Source organism: Mercenaria mercenaria, chromosome 19, assembly GCF_021730395.1.
Source record: "Mercenaria mercenaria strain notata chromosome 19, MADL_Memer_1, whole genome shotgun sequence".
NCBI classification, from domain to species: Eukaryota; Metazoa; Mollusca; class Bivalvia; order Venerida; family Veneridae; genus Mercenaria; species Mercenaria mercenaria.
This window is the reverse complement of record NC_069379.1, coordinates 27,635,264-27,647,894: the sequence shown is the minus strand read 5'-3', so window position 1 is coordinate 27,647,894 and position 12,631 is coordinate 27,635,264. Positions and strand designations below refer to the sequence as shown.

At 33.0% G+C, this 12,631-nt stretch overlaps 1 protein-coding gene across 2 annotated transcripts in view; it reads right to left on the bottom strand.

Moving 5' to 3' along the window:
* LOC123542359 (microfibril-associated glycoprotein 4-like) overlaps positions 1 to 9,237 on the bottom strand; it is a 63,331-nt gene extending 54,094 nt beyond the window's left edge. Inside the window, exon 1 of one of the 2 annotated variants that reach the window (XM_053531426.1) lies at positions 8,804 to 9,237. In XM_053531426.1, coding sequence (XP_053387401.1) covers positions 8,804 to 9,077 — 274 coding nt within the window. In that variant the 5' untranslated portion in view covers positions 9,078 to 9,237. The remainder of the gene's footprint in view (positions 1 to 8,803) is intronic. The other variant, XM_053531427.1, reaches the window with a different exon arrangement.
* Between the last annotated feature and the right edge of the window lie 3,394 nt (positions 9,238 to 12,631).

The window sequence follows — 12,631 nt, the reverse complement described above, 5'->3', positions numbered from 1 at the left end:
AAATTAATTAGTGTTTAGGGTCAAATACCTAGGAAATTACAAATTAATTAGTGTTTATTACGCAGAATCTCTACTACATTCTATAGTAAATCTAAGGTCAGGCGAGATGATGTTTACCCTTTATTTCTCCAGCGCCCTCTGTGGAGATAACCAGAGGTAACTCTGTTCTTATTATCCCCATTACCATGCCTGTTGCATACAGTTAACAATTTTGATAATAGGAGGTGGGTCACCTGATAACTGAATGAAAACTAGAGACGGACTATTTGCGTAACAAAAGCTCGCTCCACCTCTACGAAATCTACGACTGGCTATCGCTGAACAGACCAGGATCATTGTGGAAATGATGAATGAAAAGGTCATGTGCCAGGTATAATAAATAGCCATTTACTTTCTAAACAAAAGTGGGCCGTTAAATCTGCACCAACCAGGAGTATGCTGGAAACAACTAAAATATATTCAACAGGAAATAGTCAATTTGATTAGTAAGACAATGGTTCGTGCTTTAAACTGTATTACATAACGGTACTAATACGTGTGCGTTAATTGATCAATATCCTGTTATATGTTTTAATACAAATAGAACAATTTAAAGGTAAATCAGATATTAGATTTCTAATGTTCTATTTAAATGAGTTTTGAAACAGAAATATTATGTGGAAATGGTATTTTGAATACATTTAGTTTTAGAAATAGCTACAACATTTGTAGAATGATTTACTTTGAAAATTGTTTCATATAAAATTCAGCTACTTCAGAACAATTTTGTTACAGTTTCTAGATTTTCACTCCGTCGTAGACCTATTTTCCACAAGACATCCATACATTTGCTTCAAGAAAACGAAAAGAAAAAGGGGTGTTGAATAGTATGCAGTGAAATGCAAGTCAACTGAAGTCAGGTACCCTCATATTGCCGCATTTCAGAAAGCGGTCCGCAGAATAAACACCCTACTTTCGTTTTCAAGTAAACAACTCGAAAACATGCGAATATTAGCATGAAAAATGTCCTATTTTATGTAAAATTCATTTCACGAGTGAAATAATGCCCATTTGACCCCCGATTTACGCGCAAATGCGCGAAAAATGGATTTAGGATCTATTTATTAGGGACTTCTTTCGACTACACCACGGAAGCACATTTTTGAACGAATTACTGCATTAAAACCTGATGTAGAATGCATCATGCTTGGTCATAAAATAAATCCCTGATCTTGATGAAACAGATAACTGTAATTGAACCCTTTCACAACCCCTAGCAACGGCTTAAGCGGAATTCAGTTACATAGATATTGAATGGACTCCATGATCCCAAAGGAACGGGAAATAAACAACAAATGTTCACGAACAAATTATGAATCTAGAATGAAACCACACTGTTACCGTTAGTGGCGCCAAAGTCTCGAACCTTGATGTATGACAATAGGTTTTTTGTGACCCTTGCTCAGGACTATTTATTTCTTTACCAGTCAAAATTAAGGATGCTTTTAAAAGTCTGTAACATACCAATATCTTTGTATAACTCTTAGTGAACCGACAATGTAATCCTGTTTTCAATGTTTATAGATAAATTTGTACGTCAATTTTGGTTTACATATTTTAAATTATAATACTTAGTACTTTTTAAAGCATTGTTTTACGTAAAAAGAGAACAATATAAAGTTTCATAAGCGTATTCACTGACAGAGTAGACAGCCTAGTCCGCGTCCACTTCTAATGTTGGAGGTCGTTGTTCAATCTCAGTTAACCAGGAATGAAGCGATTAATTAGTATAAGTTATAGAACTTGCTTCACAGTCGACCTAAATTGAAATAGTATAAACTGGAGGTAAACTTTCATACCTTTTGCCTTTAATTTGGCGTTTTATCATATCTTTGTGTCTGACTGATAAATACGCATATACAGTAATCACTTGGAAAACGACTACCTTTCAGTATGTGTGAAAAGAAGTATTTCAAAATGACGAGAAGTTATCTTTGATTCAAAGATACATATTTCAAGTTCTGTGAATTCTGTGAATTCTGTATGTTCTGCTCTTTATCGTATATTTCGCTGCCTTAGACAATGTACAAACTGAATATTCAATTCAAAATATGATACTGTGTTACGGTTTATGTTAGTGTATTTTAATGTAACACGGTAAATTAAAACACGACTTTTATTCTACAATTATTGAAAAAGCATTTATCGAATAATATGTTAAGTTTGGCAATTGTGAGCTTACACGAAATCTACATCAGCGACATTTTACTAACAGAAGTAAAAAACCCACATTTTTACTAAACAACATGGATAAATTGTTAAACCTATTTGACCTCGCTACTAAAATACTTAATAAAATGCAATTATCAAAGCTATTATCAAAATAGTACAGTCTTTCATTATTGACAAAAAGGAATTACGGGATTTAATTTCGAATACCACTTGTATTGGACATAATTAATTTGAATGAATCGTCGTGCATACCGATCGTGTCAGAGCGGCTTATTAAGAAATGAACTATTAACTAGTGCAAGTTGCGGTGCTAATTTTTAACCATTTAGCATTTTATTACCATTTCCTCTGAGAATGCCGCTTATACACTATCAACTTATATAATGTCAAAAATGCAGTTGATTCTTGTGTACAATATATGAAACTAAGTATCGAAAGGTTTACCTTCTGGTTCACTGTTACATTAAACTCATAACTATTGATATTTCTAAAAAGCATAAAACCCCGGCGTATCTGTTTGATGATCGGTTGCTTAAAGATGAGCAGTTATCCTGTTTATTGGCTTAAAATTGCGAAAATAAAAAGAAATTCAACATGAGCCGGTCCTGATGTCAAGCTGACTTTCTCTTTAAATTCTTATTTGAGTAAGCGTAATTTCCCAGGAAAATTTCAGCTTGACACCAGGTCCGGATCACAAAGGGAAATTGGCATGTTGTATGTAAATCGCGTGAGAAAACGGTTGAAATCACGGACCTGGAGTACTTTAAAGGTCTGAATCGTACAAATAACTTGGTTTTAATTTTTTCAGTCATAGTTTTAACGATTACCCAGCAATTAAACCCTAGCGCCACCATAAAAAGATGCTGTTGGAATTTCCGTGGTGCAGCTATTACCTGTTTTAAAATCTAAAAAGGTGTGTAAATATTACATATTATTCTATATTTTCATTTATAGAACTTAATTCAGAAATCGGAGAAAGTAGTGCCGTGTAGCCACACGTTTTCGACGGTCTGACTGTAACTTCATTAAAGTATTATGTATATCGTTGTGTCAAGAGCTTTTCTCCTGATTCGCATGTGTGTAAATTGTGACATCTGTTTGTATGCCAACTACATTCTGATGCATAGACACACTATAAGGTCATTATCGCGCATGCAAATGGTCTATATGTGTATGATAGTTACACATACAAAAGTTAGAATTAATGAAATCTCCCTTAGATAAAATATGCATATAATATTTTGCAGTTTTTATCGCATCAAAAATATATGTAGAACAACAGATACAACAACTGTGTACGTATTGGCACCATATTAAAGATGATTTACATAGCTTAACAGATAAAAATCAGTATCTATCAATTAATTTCAGTCTACGTAAAACTGCAAGAATACACTTTATTTTCAATTGGGGTTAACGCTATTTCTCAAGAACTTTACTTTTCCAAGTGCGCAGCCGTTGTGCAAATTAGCCGGGAAATGTAAAATTAGAAGAGAGGCCCAACCATGTGGTTAGTTATTACAGTTAGGGAATTATGAAATTTATGAATAAGTTATATAGGTAAAGACTGGACTATTGGAAATAGTTTATATGAGGTGTATTGGACAATTCGAATGCAATATTGATGGCGAAGGCCACAGATGTTGTCGCAGACAAATAAAAGATTATATTGGCGCATATTTGTGTATTTCCAGACCCGTAATCCCTTGACACGAGTCTCGAAGTCATATGAGCAGAACCAAACCAGTAATTCAGCCAGGGTAATTTTGGACTGCGACTAATTCGTATAGTATATACGAATTTACAACGCCATTGATTGCCCTGTTGTTTAACTGGTGACAAAAGAACCGCGCTGCAATAAGAACATCTATTGCCAAAATATAAAAAAAAATGGTCACGCAATCTTTTGTACAGTATGCTTTTATTAAAGAAAGATATGTTATTAATTACATTCTACCCGAAGTCCTGACTTTGTCTTTAAATTTGACATTTTCGCAGTCATTCTCACCTCGAGATCTACTAACAATACAAACATAAAACTTGTTTTTTTTTACATTTGAAAATGTCTTATTTTCTGCCAAAAGACTTTTTCTTCAAATAGCTCTACTGACACAGACACCCGGTCACCCCACCGTCCTGGTCACACCCCTCCCCTCCCCCAACCAACATTTTTTTTAAACCTAAACCTTCCATGAATATTTAGCTACATGCTAAGTTGTACCCCCACCTCGCTCCCCGGCCCATTCACCCCCAAGATTATGTTTTCATTTTTTATCTTTCATAAATAATTATTTAATTATTACCAACATGTGAAGTTTTGTATCTTCAACAGCACCCCCCCCCCCCTCGCCCCCCCCCCCCCCCCCAGCCACCCTTCAAAAAAAGAAAAAAGCTTTTTAATTTTTTTAATTTTTCTAAACACCTTCCAAGAATATTTATCAACATGTGAAGTTGTACACCCCCCCACCCCACCCCTCACACACACACACACACACACACACACACACACACACACACATCGCTAACCAACCACATTCCAGATCTCTTACTTGATTGTGCTCACTTAAGGACATCTGGTCTTTAAGTTCAAAGGTGATGAAATTGTTTGCTTCTTAGTAATAACCTTAACTTTTTGCCAAATATATTCCTTGCCATTTTTCACCACAAACCCATTCGGCGGGTGATACCAATTCATAGAAATTGCTTGCTATAATACAGACTCACATATACCACATTGATTGAATCGTGATATAACTTTAACGCAGTTTACGTTTTATGGTCATGCATTTTTGCCCTACGTACGGTGGGCATACGCAAAATTTTACTTCCATTGCTAAGGAATTGACCGTGTGTAAATTCATCTATAATCTCTGATATAGACACCTCTAGGAGCTCCTTTTAAATACAATGTTTTCTTTCTTAATTGAAGTAATTCGTGGTAAATTAACTTCTCAAAAGCAACAAACTCTGTACAACAGATACACTTCTGTCTTCCCAGTGGTCTTTACTCTAGAACTTGCATTGTGCATACGGTGTAATGAAAAAAAAATTCTAACGATTTAATGGGATAAACCCTATTTTTCAATTGCATTTTATGTACGTACTGCGTTCAGTTAACATTAATAGTAATGCTGGATTCTTATTACCTGTTCTTTCACGTAAGTATGAAAATCTTACTTCAAAAATGAAGAAGCTTGTACTCTTTTGAATAAATATATTAGGGGCATGTTGTGTAAACAAAAATGCACCGAAAAGAAATTATTGAAATAACTGAGATTTAGTTATTGAATCTCAAACGTTGAGAAAAGAATTTCCTTTTCACAGCTCCGCATACCTGTAGGAATTGGCAATTTTATATGCAGCATGTATAAGTTATTTTAGAACGAAAAGTTGCTATCTATTGGAGTCATTTCTATAAACTGCAATAAAATCTTTTTACTTGGTAATCAGACTCCAATTTAGTCTAAGATTGTTTAATTTTATGCGCCGTTTTAATTTTTGTCGTCTGTTAAAATTTATACGTGCTCTGTTAATATCACTTTAATTGACTATTTGTAAAAAGACAATAATAACCTACATTTGATTGCCTTATTTATCGGAAAACTTATTTTCATATAAAAAACACATACTATCCTACACGGTGACGGTGACATCGTCAGATCATAAACGTATTTAAAGCTGCCGAGCTGAGAAAATTTGCAAATATCACTAAATTATGTTTAAAACGCAGCAGTTTTTGTTATCATGAGACATTTTGTACGGAAACGCATGTTGAACCCCTCTATATCTATCAAAATTATACAAAAATTAAGGTTCTATCAGGAATCATAAATTAGTATTACAAAACATGCATGTTTTGTATGATTATATATATTGATCATATCTAAGTTACCCTCTTTCCTGTTCGATATCTGTCTACAACTTAAACCTTCAGCAACTGGTCAGTACACAAGAATCAACTGCATACGAGCGATAAATATTTTCAACGTTGTTTTATCAATTTATATTTTTATGCAATTTAACATTTGGTTTTATTTGTGTTAAATGTTTTGTAGATAAAGTATTCATTATGTAAAACTGTTTTAAATGTAAATTTTTATATTCAGACGTGATTGTTTTCTACATTTCATGTAACCATGTTCATACATGTGCGTATCTACTTTATGTTCCTCATGTTCTAGATTATTATGCATATGAAACCTTGCACTGGCAAAAAGCGCGTATACAAAATTGTTAAGTATTTCCAGGTTTTTTTATTGAAATAGTAAATATGCCTTTGGCTTTGCTATGAAATAGAGGATAAATAGTTGACCACACTCCTCAGTCATACCGGTCATCAATTACTTGACGTTGAAAGTTTAAAGTGACCGGAATAATTTTGTAATTATTGAAACTTCACAAATGTTTAGAGATCCAAGTTTCTACCTGCAAGAATGGTCATAGTCATATCCAGGGCCTCTCTTCAATATTTGGTAATGGGGCCAGTCCCTCTGACTCTGAGACGGAGTTTTCTAATCATTTTCATATGAAAGGAGACTTCTTTCTTTTGTAAATTTCTGTCGATCGCAACAGACTTGTTACTATAATTAATATTTACACACTTTTTACCCGTGTAAGATTTTTAATTTTCTTTAATAATTTTGGCAGCAACCTACAAAAAGTTGTTGGAAGGTTAATTTGTTCAACATACTTTTTGGGTCCCCAAAATGGCTACTTGAACTCAGTCACTGCCTTAATATGTTCCATATGTTAATATATTTTTCTAAAATAAAACAATTGTCCAATTTTTGAAACAATACAAAACGTTTGTGCTGTATATATATACATGAAGGAAAATCCCAAATTAGAATTTCAAAATATAAAAGTCATATTTTTTTCAATAATTACACTCGAAATATTTATATAATTTCAATTACCAATTTGCATTATATGTCACGATGTTTATAAATCTTTCTGTACAAGATTATGTTAAACAGATAATAGATAACGCATTGAAAATGACTTACTGGCGTATTTTAGATATAAGACGGGTCAATATGTTTTACCGTAATTTTGACGTTCTTTGATTATACAACTTGGATTATATGGAGATGTTTTCTATTAACCAAAATGTATTGGATATAATCATTCTTTCAAAATTACATGATACACGTGAAACCATAATTTAGGCAGAAATTTACGTTAATTTGGTCAAAGGTCAGATCACCGAAAAATTCAATTGCTTTGTATATCATTTTCAAATAAACATCTCCAACGAGATATTCATTGAGAAAATAATATGTAGTTAAAATTCAGTAAATCCATCTGAATAACTTAAACACTCAAACAATATATCAAAATTTGAGAGTGTTTATAAAGTTTAATATAACGGCAGCTTTATCTAGTATGTTGTATGCGACTCTAGCAAATATTGTAAAGGCCCCGATCACACGAGTCGTGCAAGTGCCAAGAATAATCCTGTCTTCTAAAATCCACCAGAGCCGATGCAACTCAGAAGAAGCTACTATTATTATTGCTGCTTAATAAATAACTGAACTGATTATAGAACACAACAGAACAGGTACCAAAAGATGACTTTAACAACGCTGAAACAAACAATTATTTATCTATAAGGTGATGATTATATTGATTATACTCCAGGCACATGTATGATTCGGAAATGGATTTCGATCCAATCAACCGTCAATGTCAATAAACAGAATATTTAAACCCATAGTATCAACATCATCATCATTTAGTTACCACATTATTTGTGAATTGGTGAAATCTGAGTGAAACAGATATTGTTCAGCTGAATGTAAGTATCTACTTAACAAACAATCAAGGCTTTCAAGTGGTTTGTTGTCTTCTTTATGCACAGGGGTGATTTAATACCTAAGCATCTGAACGATAAAATGGGAGATAACCAACGGGATAGCAAAAACCCCACAGGAAAGAAATATTCTTCCATCGGAGGACCGACTTTAAAATTGTTTCCAGAAGTCTTTTTTGAATGGAAATCATGACTAATTCTTTCTCTATGAGTGACCCGGATATTTGTTAGATGTAAACAAATAAAAGAAAAGGCAAAGACAAAATGTAGCTGAGTTTGCGCGAAAATTCCGGATTTGCAAACTAAATCCCGGAGACTGTTTTACTCGAAATTCGATTTTCAGAACATTGCTTTGCATAGAAAACGTAGAATACTGAAAGAGCATTCGGTGAATAAGTAATTTGCCGATTTTGTTATGGGTCTATTGTAAAAAAATATTTATTGTTGCAAACAATTTAAGCTGGAAATTATTCATATCATTTAAATAGCTTTGCCTGCTTCATTTGTATAACTCATGAGATTTAGTGTCAGTAGGAAATAAGTATGGTAAAAAGTAGCTGAACAATACTCAAAACTCTACTCATAAAACTGTAATGAACGTTTCTGCACACTACTTTTATTACACACATTAAGAAGAGATTCATCGCTGAAGCGATAAAATGTGTAAAAGCAAGACTTGGAAAATTATGTCATCAGTCTAATCAATTAATATTCTCTCTTTTGTATGAGAGTAATTTGAACGTCCAGCAACCAATTCTAATTCTATGAAACGTAACTTACCTTCTTTTTCCAAAGTTACAAAAACATAAACCATAATTGGGACTGCAATAACAAATAATGCTATCAATGTTGCTATGACAGCTACACCAATCCGTTTTTTGAATAACTTGTTTCGTGCTTCTAGAACACTGCCATTATCTACTGTCAGTCTAGCTTCATTGGTATGATCTAAACGTTCTCGGTTGACATCAGAGGCAGTCATTTCCAACGCGTCGGAAGAGTACATAACGGAATCCCCATGGCAATCGTAATCACTGTTTTGTACAGTTTCCATATTACTTTTAGACTATTTAATGAAACTTTAAACCAACTATATAGAGTATTCTAATTTTATTATTGAGTAGTTTAAATCATCTAAACTAGTGAACAATGTTTGCATGTTCAAACTTCCTCCTTCGATTTAAAAATAACAAAAAAAAAAAAATAACAAAAAAAAAAAACAATAACATTGAAAAGGAAGATATTTATAGAGTAGATTAAAGGGGTTCTTCACAATATTTTGTGCGCAACTTAATCGTGCAGCAAGACAAAACCACAGTCCGAAGTGCATATTTTTCGGATATGAAGCGATCTTGTGCAAAAATATATAATGACAATTTGGATCGTGTAAATTTTGCCTTTTAAGATTGTTGGTGTTATTGTGTTTTATAGGAGGAGTAGTTGTGGGAAGTTCTAGTCCTAGAAATCATTTTGCACAAATCGACAGCCAAGTTTAACTATTTTGTCGAGCAGTGATTCAGCCAACTCATAGAATTTGGGAATTTACGCAGACAGACAGAGTTAGAGCCCTTGACTTAGTAAAAAGTAAGCTTGAAGGGCCTGAAAGTTTGTGTCGCACGTATCTCAAAAACAATTTGACCTAGAGCCAGAAAACCATATAGAGTATTATTCAGCATGTGACGTTGTATACAAAGGTCTGCTTTTTTTTCCTTGATTAAGTCAAATATTTGCATTAAGGGCGTAACATATGTGTCGCACAATTTCTCAAACAATTTTCTCATGAAAAGTTAAAGAAATGTTAATGAGCATGTGAAGTTGTGTTTTATTTTGCATATACCATCACACTTACTGCCTGCCCCGCCTCGTCTCCACCACCGACCCTTCCCCCGCAATATATATCTTGGGTTCTTGGTGATGTATCCGTAAAGTAACCCTACAGTTTTCTCAGTCTTGCATTACCAACACATAGCATTTGACAAAGAAATTTTTAAGTTGGTGAGGCAATGAAAACATTGCCTTTGTTTGAGCAGTGAAAATTGGTCAATTTTTCTTCAAAATGATCTAAGAAAGCCACCAAGATAACCGAAAAAATTTGCAGATGAAAAAATCACCATATATGTGCATATGCCTTACACGTGTTGTGATTAAAGTTAGCGTTATCAAAGTTTCAGATTCAATAGCAATTTTTTCCGACAAACATTATAGTTTGTTTTGAAACAAATACACAATATAAAACCATGGAAACTGTCATAAATATCTAAACTATCAGTAATAGTTTCTTCCTTATTCATTTTATAACGATGAATAAATTTAGTCCATTCAAAATGATAATCAACAAATATAATTTTAAAATCAGAGAAGGCCCTGATTGTGTTTTGCATGCAAAATTGTGTTGGTTCGGTGATTTAGTATGAATAATAGAAAGCCTTATTTGTGTTGAAAATAATTATTTGCGTTGGTCATTTGTAAATATAGTGACTTCAAATGTCTATAATACATATACAGATACCTGTACTTTATTGAGATAAATGATAACAGCATGGATATTGTTAAAACTGAACTAGTATTCGATTACTCAGTGATTATCGCATAACAATAGAAAACATGCACTTGTTTGTCTATTCAATACAAAAATTCAGTTATTTTATGCATAATAATGTGTTGAAAATATGTTATTATGTTATAAACATCCAGTTTGTTTTAAATTAAATCTTTTAAGCATCAATTGCATTCAAATTACCATTGTCCTCGTGACAAAATCATTTAAATGGCGGCTGAATTTCGCAACTACATTAGACTCATTAATTTAAAGTTAGTGTTTGTTTTATTTATATGAGAGACAGTCAATGTTATAATTACGGTTAAATTGAAACCAAGATGAGAACAGATTAACAAAATGCTGTATTTCTTTAAATTGGTTTCTCTGAAATATTTGCATAAATACTAGTTATTTTTTTTTCTTTTCTTTTTATATTTGTTGGAATCTGACAGGAAACTATATATATATATATTTTTATAAAAATTTAGTTTCCCTGTTTGGTGACAAACATACGTTATTCATTGATCAGGAGGTATAAATGTATGCGTATAATAAATAACTAAACAATGAGTTAAATGACTTTTATTAAACGTCATGAAAAGAATCACCATAATTGTTTATCTGACCTATTTCGTAAGGAAATAAATTCTAAACAATAGTTATATATTGCTCCATATAAGGACCACTGCGATGTAACTTACAAACATATTACTACATGTAGCTAACAAACAAGGAGAAACCTGTCTACATACAAGCATTCTATTGACTGTTTTTTATTTGTAAAGATTAGCAAAACCAAATGTCCAACTACTCTCTTTCGTTCTATCTGACGAGCTACCCCAGCACCGGACGTCGCGCAATCCTTTTTAAACGTATTCCAAGCGGAAAATGTGTTGCGTGTTACCATCTGTGACTATGGGGCCTTTTTGTTATTTTCCATAAAAACAGCATTTGATGATGTGCATCGAAAAAAAGATATATAACTGATTTGTTAACAAAACTGTAAAATATACGAGAGGGGTTCGAGCCGCGGACAGATCAATCCGCTTGGGGTGGACAAGGAAGTTTAAATAATTATAATTTTATTATACATGCATTAACTAATATTATAACAAAACAACACCAAAACCAGGAAGAGTCTACATGTTTAAGTGCAATCACCAAGACAGATCCGGAGAGGATCGCATCCGGTGCGCGCGCCATCTAAAATCTGGCAGGCATATACATTCTTGATGATACTAACGTATCTTAGTCGTGTTTATCTGTGATATGTGTTTATATCATTTACCTTTAATGTTAAATCATTCAATGATCTTGCAAATTAAGCCATCAAATGCTAATTTCCGACCATAAACAAAAGTAAAGTTTTTGTCGACTTTGCTAGTAAACGTTTTGTCCGCGTTAACATAGATATTCTGTTATATCATACTTGATTCAGTATAAAGCAGAATCCTAATTATACAATTACAACATATTTTTGGACTATTTAAAGAGACTGAATACTTAAGAAAACGCAAATATAATCGACTCATCTTTAACTTAAACACACACATACACACATTCACATTTACAACATTTTAAAAATAGAACGCTGCTGACTAATCAATTAGAAGTTGTTGGAGATATGCTGACTGGCATATATAAACTACATAAATATGATCAAAGCACTGAAAGGACTGATGTGGGCAGCGGTTGACAGCTTCTGGTAATGGGCATGAAGAGTTAGCTTAAGTTTGGTGATTCTAGTTAAACTACTTTTGATTAATAAGCATTTTCAACCTTTTTTACCGTCAATGGGAATAAAATAATATATGCACAAAGCTCATGTGCTTATTGAGGTTTGGTTAATCTTACGATTTTTTTTTTGAATTATAAGCATTTTTTAACAAATCAATGGGAAAACACTGCTTTTACTGGAACAAGGGGAATAACAGTAAATATGAGCAAAGGTTACGGCCTATTTGATAACTATGTGATGTTTGGAGATTCTAGTTATAACAAGAGCTTGTACAACACTTGCATGAAGTTACTGACAAGGAACAAAATTATTTGGTCATTCCCCACTGGAC